This window comes from Anabrus simplex, chromosome 1 (genome assembly GCF_040414725.1).
Source record: "Anabrus simplex isolate iqAnaSimp1 chromosome 1, ASM4041472v1, whole genome shotgun sequence".
Classification (NCBI taxonomy): Eukaryota; Metazoa; Arthropoda; class Insecta; order Orthoptera; family Tettigoniidae; genus Anabrus; species Anabrus simplex.
The window spans coordinates 1,305,117,508-1,305,134,011 of NC_090265.1; the positions used below are offsets into that span (position 1 = coordinate 1,305,117,508).

At 38.4% G+C, this 16,504-nt stretch overlaps 1 protein-coding gene across 1 annotated transcript in view; it reads right to left on the bottom strand.

Moving 5' to 3' along the window:
* Positions 1-16,504, bottom strand: part of para (paralytic) — a 947,817-nt gene that overhangs the window by 171,326 nt on the left and 759,987 nt on the right. Inside the window, exon 24 of the mRNA XM_067137715.2 lies at positions 6,146-6,281. Coding sequence (XP_066993816.2) covers positions 6,146-6,281 — 136 coding nt within the window. The remainder of the gene's footprint in view (positions 1-6,145; positions 6,282-16,504) is intronic.

Below are 16,504 nucleotides of genomic sequence, written 5' to 3' on the forward strand. Positions count from 1 at the left end.
TGTAAGCATTTTTCCTTCTGTGTATTACAATGAATGAAAAGAGAATTTATGTGAACATTTTTCCTTCTGTGTACTACAGTGCTTTGGAATTTAAAAAGTGGACTGAAAATGACTGTAAATAAACACATTTAATAAAATAAATGCTATGGGAGAAATGGATAGTCCCATACTTTAAAATGTATAGCATACTGCAAAATCTCTACTGATGTCAGAAATGACAAACTTGGCATTTGCTAATGTCCCATTATTCCATGATTGAAATAATTTCCACTTCTAATGACCTCCACAATTTATCTCTAGTATAATTCCTACCATATTAAAAAAAAAGACACCAACAACTCTCTGGAATGACTCTCATCTCTTCCCCTTCCTTTGCCATCTGTTTGGTATTGATACAATAAAATACCACACAACTTATGTCTTCTGACCAGCACACCCAGAATAACACCTTCCTACATTTTGCACATCACCATTATCCCCACCACCACCACCACCACGTGCAGCTTTGAGAAGTTATGAAGTACTTCATAACCTCTGTGTTCTGATTTTGTTTCATTTAAGGGAATTGTGCATTTTATTCTCCAATACAGAAACTTGATTCTCACTCTCATTTCATTATCAGTTCAGTGATGTTACTTAAACATTACAAGCATATTATGGGAAAATCCTGTCATACATAAGAAATAAGTCTCTTGTTGAATAACATTTAATTTCTATCTTCAGATAAAAAGCAGTGTCATCTTATCTTTCTTTGCAAAACTATTCATGGCAGATATACAGGATGACCCAGAAGTCCATTAACATTTGACGAGACAATACTTCAAGGAATATTGGTGGTAGAGAGGTAATAATTGACACACATGACTGGCATGATATCGGTTTTTATTGACATAAACGGAAAGTACTAAGTTTTTTTTTGCTATTTGCTTTACGTCGCACCGACACAGATACGTCTTATGGTGACAATGGGATAGGAAAGACCTAGGAATGGGAAAGAAGCAGCCATGGCATTAATTAAGGTACAGCCAGAGCATTTGCCTGGTGTGAAAATGGGAAACCATGGAAAACCATCTTCAGGACTGCTGACAGTGGGGTTCGAACCCACTATCTTCCGGATGCAAGCTCACAGCTGCGCACCCCTAACTGCACAGCCAACTCACCCGGTAAGTACTCAAAATTACCAACAGATGGTGTTCCATACAACACACAAGCAATCATTAGCATTACAATCATTGTCAAATACTTTAATACACCAATACCGGTCAGCTCTATCTCAACAGCACTGAGTGGAGTGTGAACAGTGATGGTGGTAACATCTAGCGTGTTGGTGTGAACTGCATACTTGTCTATGCTACGGTTGAGAGGAATGCATCTACACTCATTGGAAATATTTTTGTTAAAATAATTGAACAATCATAATAATTAAGAATGAAATTTTAAAATATGAAATGCCTCCTTCATAAACCTCCAAACGAGCATTATGTTAGCCGTGCCTTTCGCTATGTCTTAAAAACTAAAGGCAGAAGTTGTATGAGGATCCACCTAGCCTCTGGGAGGAATATTTAGCAACTACTCTCTCCTCTTCTTTCTAGCCTTTCCCCAATTACCTGGCGCAGCACTTTGTATGGACTTAGCCTAGTTTTGCGGCTGGATACCTTTCTTAATACCAATCACATGTGGAGTGATATATATTCACTATTGCGTGTTTCCGTGGTTGCTTTTTGTGTAATGTGTTGTATATATTTGAAGATGCGTATGGATGAAAACACAAATCCGTAGCCCTCGATCTACATGAATTAGAGACACAATTAAAATCTCCGACTCAGCTGGAAATCGTACCAGGGCTCTCTGAGCCGAAGGCCAGTATGCTGACCATTCTGTGGTGGTGATTATTGCTTTAAGACGAAGTACGATTGGTCAACCATATAACAGACACACACAAAAAAAGAAGGGCCACGAAGCACTAACCATTCAGCCAAAGCACCAGAGGGGGCAGATAAATTAACAACATCTATGATTTATTAAGATTTTGGGAAGGAGAAGCTGCAGTTAAGGAACAGGAGTTTTGGTCCATTATTTTGACTTCTTCTTCTACTACTTCGGTACGGCCGATCTTCTCGAATTCTACAGGGGAACTTGCCTCACGCTGGTATCTCGCTTTTGCTGCACTTAGTATTTTCTGTTTCACCTCTGAAGGCAAAAATACACAATCTGTATATATATAGTACATATTGGGGTTACGTGAGTGAACTACGATATTCCTGACATGGACGAAGTGTTCAGAATTTCCTAAAGTCTCTTTCACAAATTTATGAATGAAGAATTACCATACACATGTATTAAACTAGGTGGACTGATGCTCAAGCCTGTGCCAATAATACACTGAAATAATTTCCTTAAGCCGGGCTGAGTGGCTCAGACGGTTGAGGTGCTGGCCTTCTGATCCGAATTTGGCACGTTCGATCCTGGCTCAGTCTGGTGCTATTTGAAGGTGCTCAAATAAGTCAGCCTCATGTAGGTAGATGTACTGGCACGTAAAATAATTCCTGCTTGACTAAATTCCGGCACCTCGGCGTCTCCGAAAACTGTCAAAGTAGTTAGTGGGACATAAAGAAAATTATTATGGTATTGTTATTGTTTTTTTCTTACAGTAAAAGAACTGACTGGATTCGAAACTCACGGCATTCAATTTCAAGACTACCACGATAACCATTATGCTACAGGGCCCCCAAGTTTCCGATTGTGAAATTTATGGTACTGTTTAACAATATGGGCTACCAAGTTTGAGTGTACATGAGTTCCAAATTTGTTAATATTATTGGTTTTACTCCAATGAAATGTTAGTGTGACTTATTTGATTGATTTTTTAATATTAAGGGAATATAATGTAACCTCAACACAGATGCGAGGTCATTACTTCTTTGTAATACTTGCGGTCCTTATCAGTTCCCATGCCATTATCTTGCTGGGTAATTTGATCAGCGCATTAACACTTTTCTTGGAATATAACTGCAGTATTATTTAGTGACAAACACTAATACATTATAAACAACACGCCAGTGCGCCAAGAATCATACAGATGGCCATATGTTATTGCATGGCCAGCTGGTTACTGAAGGTGATGTAGATGTTGATTCCCATAGGGAACCTAAAATATTTGTCCTGAATGAGTAAATTTATAATACCAATATAATGGTCCATTATTGGACATTATAAATTTTCCAGCTAACTCATTCTTGGTTGCCTGCGTTTCGCCCTCGTGTGCTAAGTTAGGTTCGTCAGTTGGGACTTAGCACACCACCCAAGACGCAAGGCTAGTGCATACCGTGGAGGCCACTGTATAGCCTACTTGGAGCCACCAGCAGTGCCAATGCACTATTAGAGCTATGTCTCATTTCCAAAAATTGATGCCTGCCTGGCCATCAAATGATGTAGATGTTGATTCCCATAGGGAACCTAAAATATGAGTTAGCTGGAAAATTTATAATGTCCAATAATGGACCATTATATTGGTATTATAAATTTACTCATTCAAGACAAATATTTTAGGTTCCCTATGGGAATCAACATCTACATCATTTGATGGCCAGGCAGGCATCAATTTTTGAAAATGAGACATAGCTCTCATAGTGCATTGGCACAGCTGGTGGCTTCAAGTAGCCTATGCAGTGGCCTCCACGGTATGCACTAGCCTTGCGTCTTGGGTGGTGTGCTAAGTCCCAACTGATGAGCCTAACTTAGCACACGAGGGCGAAACGCAGGCAACCAAGAATGAGTTAGCTGGAAAATTTATAATGTCCAATAACGGACCATTATATTGGTATTATGGTAATTGAAGAGTTAGTCACACCAAGCCATGTAGGTGGCAGCACTATTGACTTTCTCGCTGAAAACCGCAAGCTGTCTGGTATTGTCATATTAAAGTATTTGTCGTAGTTTAGCAAAGACAATGTTCTTTAAAACACATGCTTAACATGTCAGCCATCATTCATCAACAATACCTGTAGTTGAGGGCACAATGTACAATATATCCATAGATATTGTGAGAAATTGCCATCGGATGTTGTCTTTTAGCATCACTAGTGAGGTCGGATGATCACGGTAGACTTGCAACTTCAGGTAACCCCACAATCAATAATCACATGTATTGAGGTCGGGGGACCAGGGAGGCCAAGCATGACATGCTGCGATTGCAGGTGCATCTGACGCCCTCTCTCATGACAGCTCCATTTATACCATATATGGGCCTCATATGGCATCACTGACATGTTGCTGTCCAGCGCCATCTGTTGGCCTGTTTGAGCACTCATTGTTCGTATCAATAAACCCCCATGCCATGTCAAGGATTTGTGGCCATTTGTACCTGAGGTGTTGCTGTCCAGCACCATCTGTTGATGATTTTGTGTACCGTACTGTATTTTGGTGCCAATAAAACCCCATGTCATGCCAATCATGTGTGTCAATTATTACCTCTCTACCTCCAATATTCCGCGAAGTATTGTCTCATCAAATGTTAACGGACTTTTGGGTCACCCTGTATATATTGCCAGGAAGTTCCTCACTGAGCAAGTTGGTTACATGGTTCAGGTTATGTAGCTGTGAGCTTGCATTTGGGAGATGGTGGGCTTGAATCCCACTGCTGGCTCCCTGAAGACAGTTCTTTGTGGTATTCTATTTCCACACTAGACAAATATTGGGACTGCACCTTAATTAAAACATTGATGATCTCTTCTCTCCCAGCCCTAGCCCTGTCCTATCCCATTGCCATTTTTATATCTAGTCTTTCCTTAAGTAAATTCAAAGAAGTTGGGAAATTCATCAAACATCTCCCATGGTAAATCAATCCAATCGCTAATTCCTGTTCTTCTATATGAATATTTGCCCCAATTTATTCTCTTGAATTCCAACTTTATCCTCACAATGTGACCTTTTCTATTTTTTAAAAACACTACTGAACATGAATATTGATAGCTCCCCATTAAATTCCATTTCATTTGCCAAGTTGTTTCCAAGGAGTCCTTTGCTTGTCAAATGGAAGTGGGACTCCATTACTCCCATAGGTCCGAGGCTTGCTTAAAATGTTCTGGACATGCTCAGTGAAAATTCTGTGAAGCAAGATGCTGCCTTACTTACACATAGTTCCAGTGAGAATCTCTCCTCTAGCAAGTTAGGGACCACTGGTGGATTGTATAGTCCTAGCCGCCTGAGCATAAGGAGGGCCATGACTCAGAATATGTCCGAGATGCCCACTCCCATTCCATAGCAATTGGTATCCCAACTCTCAGAACCACTTACTAGGTCATTCAGCCATTGCTCATGGTTCATAAACTAGGACATGACTACAGTAACCCAAACCATAAGTCCTTAAATACTTGTAATTTGGGATAAACCTTCATCAAGTCCTCACTTCTCTCCAGTCTACCATTAAAGCCTTTCTCTTAAATTTTAGTGCCTATTTTGCCTACCTATTTTAACAATTTTAGGTGGCTAAACATCTGGGCTCTAGTGATTTTGCTAGATCTCAGTCTCATGACAAACATGACTTATTCAATAATGGTAGGCTGCAGAGATAAAGATAAATTCCATTTCATTTGCCAAGTTGTTTCCAAGGAGTCCTTCGCCTGTCAAATGGTAGTGGGACTCCGTTACTCCCATAGGTCCGTGGAGATTAAGATAAATTCCAAATTACAAGTAATTAAGGATTGATACATAAATGTTTATACATTTGTAAATATTTTTGAGGGTGATTTGGTAGAATCTAATGTTCTTTCAAGAACGAAACATGTCATTCTATTGTTAATTAAGCTGTTTCTTTTTCAGGTATAATTCTGTCATATGTTCTTTCTTTCGGGTAGTTTAAAATTTTTTAATTCATAAACTAGTTTTGACAGACTGTATAACCTAAAAGATATCAATTAAATAATTATATATATATAATAAATCATATATTTTAAATTGCCTTTAAAAAAATGCTAGTGCCCATTTTGAATCTATTGTACACCTATTTTAACCATTTTAAGTGCCTAAACATCCGGCTCTAGTAATTTTACTAGATCTCAGTCTCACGATAATGATGGTAATGCCATTTGTTTAATGTCCTTTCAATAACACTCAGTTTTAAGATACTGTGTACAGTTTTCCTTACCTTATAGTGTCCTCTGTTTGATGATGGTTCATATAATCATTTTCTATCCTGTTGTCTTGATGATTAATGGAATTCCCAATTGCTTTTGTATTATTCATCATGAGCTTTCCTTTCTTCAGTTTATTTTTCAAGTCTCCTTCAGCAAAGAAAAGAAAATAATTATTCAAAGACAGAAACTTCATTAGTTTACATCCTATATGTACTGAGTAAATATGATTACAAGTTCAAAGAAAAAACAAATCATGAAAGAGGTTAAGAACAGTTATGAAAGAAGGAAACCACTCATAAATTATCAAATCTAAAGAATACCTCAGAATTAACGATTGTGGATGTGAGACAGATTACATTCACAGTATCCTCTGCTAGTCATAAGAGGTAACTAAAAATGACAACCTTCATAGGTAGAGCCCTGCACGGATATCCGCGAAGTTAGTGTCTCGGCAGATGAAAACTGTATGGCAGTGTGGATAATTTTACTGATATCTACTGAATAATGAATTTTATTGATTTTCACTCAGGTATACTCTTATTTTTGCTTGTGGTTAGGTGACCCTTGACAGTGGTATGGGAGAATGGTGATATATAAAAGGCTACATTCAACTTTCAAGCAGGGTTCCAGCCTCTTCCCACATCCTATCTGTAGTTGTCGTACATCCTATCTTGTTTCAAAATTTTATGCTACGATGTATTTTAATTCTAAAGTTATTTTCAGGTTTCAAATTTGTTTACTGTTAATCGTTTTATACGGTATGTTAAGTGCTCAATAGTGGTTACATAAATGAATTTAAGTAAAATGTCCAGAGAATTGATGCAGCTTTTATTAATTTGTAAGTTCTCCTTTCATGGGTAATTCAGTTGCAATTGGTTGAAATGTTAAATTTGCAAACACATCTGCAAAAGGAAAGAAAATTCTTGTGTATAATAATTCTTATTACCAATTAACATGCTCAAGTTGAGATAGGAGGAAGATCTACTGGAGATGTACTGCCTATGATATCTGTAATGTTGCTTGTATTACCAAATTAGATTTAAATAATATCAACATCTATAAAGAGGGACTAGATATGCACCTGAATAGACAGGCTGAATTTAAAGTAAAGAGGATCACAGTATTTATAAAGCAACATGAACAAGCTGCATCTAAAGCATCACCAGCTGCAATCATTCCAGAAATCATTCCAGAAGAAATACCTCCTGTCAGAGGTGATGAGGAAGTGACAATTTTGATGCCTAAGAGGCAAATGCTCTTATAAAATGGGCATCAAAATTGTATGTGACCAGCTTTACCTCAGAGTTTACAAGAACTCAAAATCATACATCCTTATGACATCACACTAAGTGGAGCACAGTTGTTGCACTACAAATCTAGGTCATGAAGATCAACATTCACAACTAATGAGGCTTTGAGGCTACTATCCCTGAGCCTAACTATCCTGAGTGATAGTACCTTTCAGACGGTATTTTCTATGTTCTATCAACTTTATACCATACACAGCATTGTCTGTGACAAAGTATATCTATTTGTACTGGTATATTAAAGCTCGCAGCAAGAAGAAATTAACTTGATAGAAGCTATTTACAAATCAATCGAAGAAGGAGCCAGAGAGGTAACAGCTGAGATGAGGAGGGAAATAAGGAAGGAAACCAGCGAGACCAGGGCATTATTTAAGGAGCAGAGGACGAAGGCCTGTGGGAGAGAAGAAGAGAAGATACAGGAAGTGATTGTGGGGGCGGAAACACAAGATGTGACAAGAGCACACAAAGGAAGTGAAATTACGGCTGGGAGACAGGAAGAAGAAGCAAGGGGTACCCTGGCAAAAGGGAGAAGTTTGAGCCTAAGGGAGATATGGGGTAAGAAGAACAAATTGGACGAAGGCATAGTGACAAGAAGCAAAAAAGGCAATTTGCAGTAGAAAGTAAATTGGTGTGCACATGAGAATTGCGGAGTTTGTGTGTTATTCGTAACTATGACAAGAGTGATTAAACAGTTAAATTTGTAGGCAGTAAAGTGTGCAGAGAATGAGGAAGAGAGTGATTGTAAATTGGATAGGTGTTAAGGATAAAGCTAATATGTGGAGATGGTTGGTATATGAGCTGCGAGTCCAAGGTAATGGTGAGCGAATACGATTTCAGTTAAGGTAGTGATTTGTCTGGATTCTAAAGATAATAAATTTAGTGAGACAATAGAGTTCAAATAGTGGTCAACAGTAACGAAACATAAGGTGAAAAATTGCACACTGGCACTACAGTGGAGGAAATACGAAGCCAGGTTTGCAACTTAAGTAGAGAACCAGAGAGGTCAGTGTTCAAGAAAGAATATGCTGAGTGCGAAAAAACCCAGCCGGAAGTGAGATACTCTTTGTTTAAAGTGCAGATGCAAATCTGACACAACATCGTACTCTACATAGCAATATGTTACCAGTTTAGCTTCTCATTGCCATACTGTCATACTGTCTTGTTTAAAGTGCGGATGCAAATCTGACACAACATCATACGTACTCTACATAGCAATATGATACCAGTTAGTTTTTCATTGCCATAGTGCCATACTGTCTTATACTAGGGACAACAGACCATTCTGCCTCGTTGCCATTCAATTATTATTATTTATATCAATATGGCTTTTTTTCCTTGCTTTGGTGTCAGATATGTTTATTTTACAGGAATTATTATATGTGTATGTTAGATTAAGCTGCCTAGGTTGGGCATTATTATTTTTCTCCTTAGTAGATCAATAAAGATTCAATGCTGTAGATCGGAGGAAAATAAAGTCATTTACTAGTTACTAGTTACTGGTATATTGTTTATGCTGGAGAAAAACTGAGGCCACTTAGGTAACTTTATCGACACAGCTTTAAAACATCTACTCGATATTACATACCAACTTGAATTCAACACTCAATCTTACAAATTATGAAATGGCTTCTATGAATATATTCAAATTGACTCTGCTAGAGATGGTTATCACAGGTTGCCTCTTTCATTTTTCCCAAGCTGTATGGAATAGAATATTTTTTTAAAAAATGCTCTTTATTCGGGGCGTCGACCTAAGAAGATCTTTTGCCCCTACTTTGCACCATATGTTGTGAACCTGCGTGTATGTGGAAATGGTGGAAGTGGAAAGTGTTGAATGTGAGGAAAGGAACATTAAGGACAACACAAAAATCCAGTCCCCAGGCCAGGGATATTAATTATTTACAATTAAAAAACCCCGACTCGGCTGGGAATCGAACCCGGGGTCGCGGGGTGACAGGCAGACGCGTTGCCCCCCCTACACCGCAGGGCCAGACAATAGAGTAATTAATGAAACCTTTAATGATAAAGAAAACCTGTTAGTGTGTATGAGATAAGAGAGCTCATTGCTCTATCTTTGTATATCCAGACAATGGAAAAGAAATTTTTGACACGTTATATAAGAGATGCCCTTGAGCCAGTCCTGAACTACATTGCAAAACTGTACATTACAGGAACACCTAGAAAAGGAAGGAGCCTGGGTGTACCACTGCACTTGCCACTAAATGTTTCGAATGTTCTTGATTTAGTACAGAATAAGCATCCACGCACAATGAAGAGTCTGGGAGGCTGCCACAGCAAAGCTTGGATGACGATCGATCGATCAATCAATCATCTGCATTCAGGTCTGTCGCCCAGGTGGCAGAATTCCTATCAATTGTTTAGCTAACCTTTTGTTTAATGTTTTCAAAGAACTTGGAAATTTATCAAATATTTCCCTTGATAAATTATAACAATCCCTTATTCCTTGTCCTACAAATGAATATTTGCCCCAGAATTCCAACTTTACCTATATATAATTATGATCTCTCTTAATTTTACAAGCTCCACTCAAGCTTATACGTCTCCTAAAGGTCATTCCACACCATCTCTCCACCGACAGCTCAGAACATACTGTTTAGTCAAGCAGCTCATCTCCTTACTCCCAAGTTTGCAACATTTATGTAGTTACTCTTTTGTCGGAAAGCACCAAGAAAAAATCATGCTGCTTTTCTTTGTATCTTTTCCAGTTCTTGTATCAGGTAATCCTCTGTTTTTTTTTTTTTGTTTGTTATTTTTGCTATTGGCTTTATATTACAAGTAACTAATCTTATTTTGTTCCGTATTAAAGATACAATAAGTAAAACACTTTCAAGATTAAAATTATTGTGTGCACCTTTTCAAAACAAATATATTTTTTGGTGATTAAATTCTACATGAATTGAGAACACCAGTTAGGGACATGTTTCGCCCTAGTTATGGGCATCTTCAGCCTAATACTAAATCTTAAAGTCAAGAATTAAAACTATAAACATCAGAACTTAATAGTAAACTTAATACTAAATACAATGGTCTTATGCTTTTTACATAGTTTACAATATGTACAGTATGTACAATATGTACATTAACTTTGCCAGAATTTACAAACAATGAAATAATTTATTTTATAATGACTAGACATCTAAATTGTAGATTGGATTGATCACAGCATGAATTGGGATTTCTCAAATTGTATTGACTAGAAATTTATCACAGCGTGAGTTGGGGTTTCTTCAACTGTTATGGTCGTCTGAGTCGTAAAATTGTTACAAAACGGGAACCTTGTTTAAAGTCGTTCATGTTAGGGTATGAATCAGTTGAATATTCCTTTAGAAAGAAGCATGGTTATGTTTTAAGGTTGAAGCATATATGTTGGAAACTATTGTTGATCGGATAAATTTTTTTGGAATATTGCATCATTCTTGTTGATTAACTTCCCATTGATGCATTGTTCAATCTTGTGAGGAATATGAGTTGTCCGTAACTGGATAAGAGAAAAAAACAGGGAATTAGAATGATGAATGTGGAACCCAATATGATAATAATTGTAGAGTGAGTGTTTATCACATGAACTTACTTGTCTTGTCGACGTAGCTGGGATTAATCATTCCGGTTATGTCTGAACGACTAAGCTTGCTACTCCTAGAGTAGTATTGATGCTGTAACGGAGGGGTGGAGCGTGGAGGGGAGGGGGGAGTGAGTTTCAAATCGTGCGTCCGTGTTGTTGCTTGAGAGGTGTTACTCGAATTGGATTGGGCGGGCCTGGCATTAGGCGTGGCTATTGGAGCGCATGCGTTCTGTGATTTAAACATACTGGGAACTTTATTCTGATTTACGGCTTGGATTAACCTCGGAGTTGTCTCATATTCAACTGATTCATACCCTGACATGAACGACTTTAACCAAGGTTCCGGTTTTGTAACCATTCTTATGACTCAGGAGACCATAACAGTTCAAGAAACCCAACTCACGCTATGATAAATCTCTAGTCAATACAATTTGAGAAACCCCAATTCATGCTGTGATCAATCCAATCTACAATTTGGATGTCTAGTCATTATAAAATAAATTATTTCATTGTTTGTAAATTCTGACAAAGTTAATGTACATATTGTACATACTGTACATATTGTACATACTGTACATATTGTAAACTATGTAAAAAGCATAAGACCATTGTATTTAGTATTAAGTTAAGTTTACTATTAAGTTCCAAGGTTTATAATTTTAATTCTTGACCTTAAGATTTAGTATTAGGCTGAAGATGCCCATAACTAGGGCGAAACATGTCCCTAACTGGTGTTTTTAATTCATGTAGAATTTAATCACTAAAAAATATATTTGTATTGAAAAGGTGGACACAATAATTTTAATCTTGAAAGTGTTTTACTTAGTGGCTTTATGTCACACCAACACATATAGGTCTTATGGTGATGATAGGTAATCCTGGTAAGGGTTCCAAATGAGAGGACTTTTCCTCTTGGCAAAACTTAAAACCTAAATCGAAACAGACTTTCAACGTATTAGGTCGTGTTACGTACATGTAGTACGTGTTGAAGAGATGTTAAGTACAGAACAAAAATGGCCAGCCGGACACCAGTGGGATCCGAACCCACAACCTCCCGATTTCGCGTCGGTTGCTCTACCAATTGAGCTATGGTCAATTCATTGACATGCCCCACAACGGGTGACTTAAACGCACTCTACAGTGTGCTAGCAGCAGTGCCAGACCTGTAGCTCAGATCCTTTCAAACAGAACAAAGATGGCCTAGGCCACCATAGCTCAATTGGTACAGCAACCGACGCGAAATCGGGAGGTTGTGGGTTCGGATCCCACTGGTGTCCGGCTGGCCATTTTTGTTCTGTACTTAACGTCTCTTCAACACGTACTACATGTACGTAACACGACCTAACACATTGAGAGTCTGTTTCAATTACAATGCGGTCGTGAAAATTCAATATTCTTAAAACCTTACTTTCCATCCTGTTTACCATCCCGTCCAACAAACAACATTGTCCAGTCTTTTTGCAGTCGTTCACAATCCTGTAACTCATTTACTACTCTATACAGTATAACATCATCTGCAAACAGCCTTATTTGTGATTCCAGTTCTTTTCTCATATCATTTATATAGCCTACTAGCAAATGTACCTGTGCTTCGCTATGGTATTCTACATTGTATACGGATATCAATCTAAATTACCGTACATGCAGTAAACAATAATTTTTTTTAAATTCCATGTTTCTTAATGTTATTCAAGAAGCAGCATATGGAGGTCCACATATGTTGTTTCCAATATAATGTGCGAGTTGTGGAGCTGTGATGATAACGGCAGGTCAACTTGCCTACTGCCATTCACAATCGAGATGGGACTTTCTGTATAATGACAGGCCCCAATACCTACTACGTAGTCACAATCCATTTGGGGAGTTTTCGTTGCAATGGCAGGCCCCATTTCCTACTTCCAGACTGATAACAGTTGAGGATTTTTTATTATAATAGGAGGCACATTCTCTACTGCCAGTCAAAATTGAGTTGTACTGCTATCATCATAATCACAAGCTCCTCTTCCTAATGCCAGTCAGCTTACTGCCAGTCACACCGAGTTTGTGAGTTTCCATTATAATAGCAGGCCACTATGCCTAATGTCAGTCACTTTATAGATGGGTGAATTTGTTTATAATGGCGGACACTCTTTCCTACTGCCAAACGCAATCAGGTAAAGTAGTCTTGAAAAAAAAAAAAAATTCCATGCTTGCTAACCTTGCACCAATCATATCAAGAAGGAAATAATTCATTACAATTGTACACAGGAGTTGGAGAGGGACCCCATTCCTACTGCCAGTCAAACTCAATTTGGAGAGTACTGATTACAATAGCAGACGCCCTGCTGCTGACAGTCATTAACGATTTGTAATGTATTAATTACAATAGCATACACACACCCTTTGTAGATGGCTACAAAAAGACTTCAATAATAAATATAGATTGACATAAGAAAGTATATACATGTTCACCACCATTTAAAATGTAACTGCTGGTAAACGCTACATCATATCGACAACCAGATTGTATGATAAGACACCACATTTAGCGGTCTAAATGGCTGATCCTATGATATTTTCTCGCATCTGATCTATTTATGAGTAAGACTGAATAAGAATTTTGAATAGTGTGAAATATGGGTACAGATTTTTCATAGTACATTACTTTTCAGATACTCGTGCGACAGTTACAAACATAGAAATTGGCTCTCATATAGATACTGAGTGGGCCAATGTTCATGCAGAATTTGAGGATCCCATCTTTAATATAAGTGATGAAAATGAAATGGCGTATGGCTTATAGTGCCGGGAGTGTTCGAGGACATGTTTGGCTTGCCAGGTGCAGGTCTTTTGATTTAACGACCGTAGGCGACCTGCGCGTCATGATGAAGATGAAATTATGATGAAGACGACACATACACCCAGGCCTCATGCCAGAGAAATTAACCAATGATGGTTAAAATTCCTGACCCTACCGGGCATTGAACCCGGGACCCCTGTGACCAAAGGCCAGGATGCTAACCATTTATCCATGGAACCGGACAATATAAGTGATTCAAACCATCAAATATACATGTAAAAAGTTCAAAATGTACGTACAATCCAGAAATAGAGCCAAACAAGTTGATGTACCCATGCTTCGCTACGGAAATCTACATTGTATACAGAATTGTAGGTTAGGTAGTGTACACGTTGTGAGCAAGACTGCATTAAATTGCATAGCTATCATTGTTTCCCTAGAAATGTGACAGAGAAATCACCAAATGTCTTTTCTCATATGAAGACTGGGTGATGGAATTTACATTGTAATGGTAGGCCCGCTTGCCTAGCATCAGTCACAATCAGGTTGGGGAATTTCATTATAATGACAGACACTCACTCTCCACCTGCCTGTTTACATACTCAGAAATATTGTCTTAGTGGTGTTCCTAACTGAGATGAACATAGGTCATTACAGTAACGTCAGTAGGATGATGATGATGATTGTTGTTTAAAGGGGCCTAACATCGTCAGTAGGAATGGCGCGAGTAAAAGCAATGCTTTCACATGAAATGCTCGATCAAATGGAAAACCACACATTTCCTAACTTTTAACGAACAGTACTACATTGCCGAACTAACAGTCCAAAGTTCCACAGCTGGAATGACCAGGCCGCAGACAGTCGTGATCCGTTAACACTCTTTGTTTCTTTTCGGGGTGGGGGGTGGAGGGCGCGTCGAATAGTGCAGTTTCCCAGGGCAAAAACTATGCCCTTTTACTAATCTGTTTCCTAGGAGCACCCGATGAGACTGAAAATCTTAATTCACTACACTGGCGGCGGAAAAATCTATCTGACTTGGAGGAAAAATTATTCCTCCAAGCTAGAGGAGAAACCCCCTCTTCACTGCTGGTTTGGAATAAAATGAATGTAGAATTTCATAAAAGCTAAGAGGAAGAAGCTCTTTTCAAGAAACGGCTCTTTTCAGGGTTGAATTTTGAGTTATTTAGTGAATTGTGGTGCTATAATTTGGGATATGCCTCAATTGTAATTCTAGACCAGGTCATACTACTCTGCCTTAGTGTGTACACTGCTCATTCAAAACAGCGCATAAGAGTAGGGATCGAATAACTGGAATACTATGATGCACCAGTGTGTTACGTACCAGCAGTACGGTATCAGAAAATGTATGAACCAGAGGAATGACATGCTAAAGAAGAAAGTTTTCTAACTCCCCAGCTATTTCTCCCAATATTCAGTCAGGCTGTTATACTCGGTATGCAGCAGTAATCCCATCTATCGGAGTTGAGTGGCAGCATAAGAGACAAAGAACATCACAACAAACAATGGTCAACGTAATGTTATTGTTGATCAATGTTATGCACTTTCGATATTGTAGGCCTTCACATTTAGTTTTCTTCTGACTCCGAAATACCACTCTTATCATAGTGGGTACGATTAAAGTGAATAAAGCATAAATGATCGGAAATTGTATTTTCTACAACTTTTGTTATGTAGTACACTTTGATAGGACCAATAACAAAGGTATTAAAAATTAAAATTTAGGAGCCTTCCCCTAAACTACAATTTCATCCAGGGTGAATAAAATTGTTCATAACTTAGACTGTAGCTTCTTATTCCCTGACTCTATTCACCAATTTTCTTTAAATTCTGTTAACCATTTTCTCGTGGCTCGGCTTTCATATGGACTTAGCAACAAAAATGCATACATACATACAATGACATTTATATGTATGTGAAACATCACCATCAAGGCCACAGTTTTTTTTTTTTTTTGCTATTTGCTTTACGTTGCACCGACACAGATATGGCTTATGGCGACGATGGGATAGGAAAGGCCTAGGAATTGGAAGGAAGCGGCCGTGGCCTTAATTAAGGTACAGCCCCAGCATTTTCCTGGTGTGAAAATGGAAAACCACGGAAAACCATCTTCAGGGCTGCCGACAGTGGGACTCGAACCCACTATCTCCCAATTACTGGATACTGGCCGCACTTAAGCGACTGCACCTATCGAGCTCGGTCAAGGCCACAGTTAACAATTATCTCTGTGAACACTGAAGGCATATCATCAGTCAAAGAAAATCTGTTACAAGATCTATGCAGTCAACACAGATGTCACATCCTATGTGTACAGGAGAAACACAGAGATAGTAAAATGCAACGACCAAAAGTAAATGGAATGTGTCTTGTTGTTGAAAGACTCCATCATAAATATGGAGGTGCCATTCTTGTCTGACCAGATGTTCAGATTCTATCCACAGCCTTCACAAAGGAAAACAATATTGAATTCTTCACCACTGACATCAATAACTGCACAATCTAATCTCTCTGTAAGCCACCCACCACTAAATTCACAGTGGATAAACCTTCCGACTTTCAAAATCAACACACGCCATAGTACTATCTGGGGCTATGAGACTGATGACTAGAATGGCACTGCCATGCAAGAATGGGCTGAGATAAAACAGCTGACTCATACACGATAGCAAACTACCAACATCCC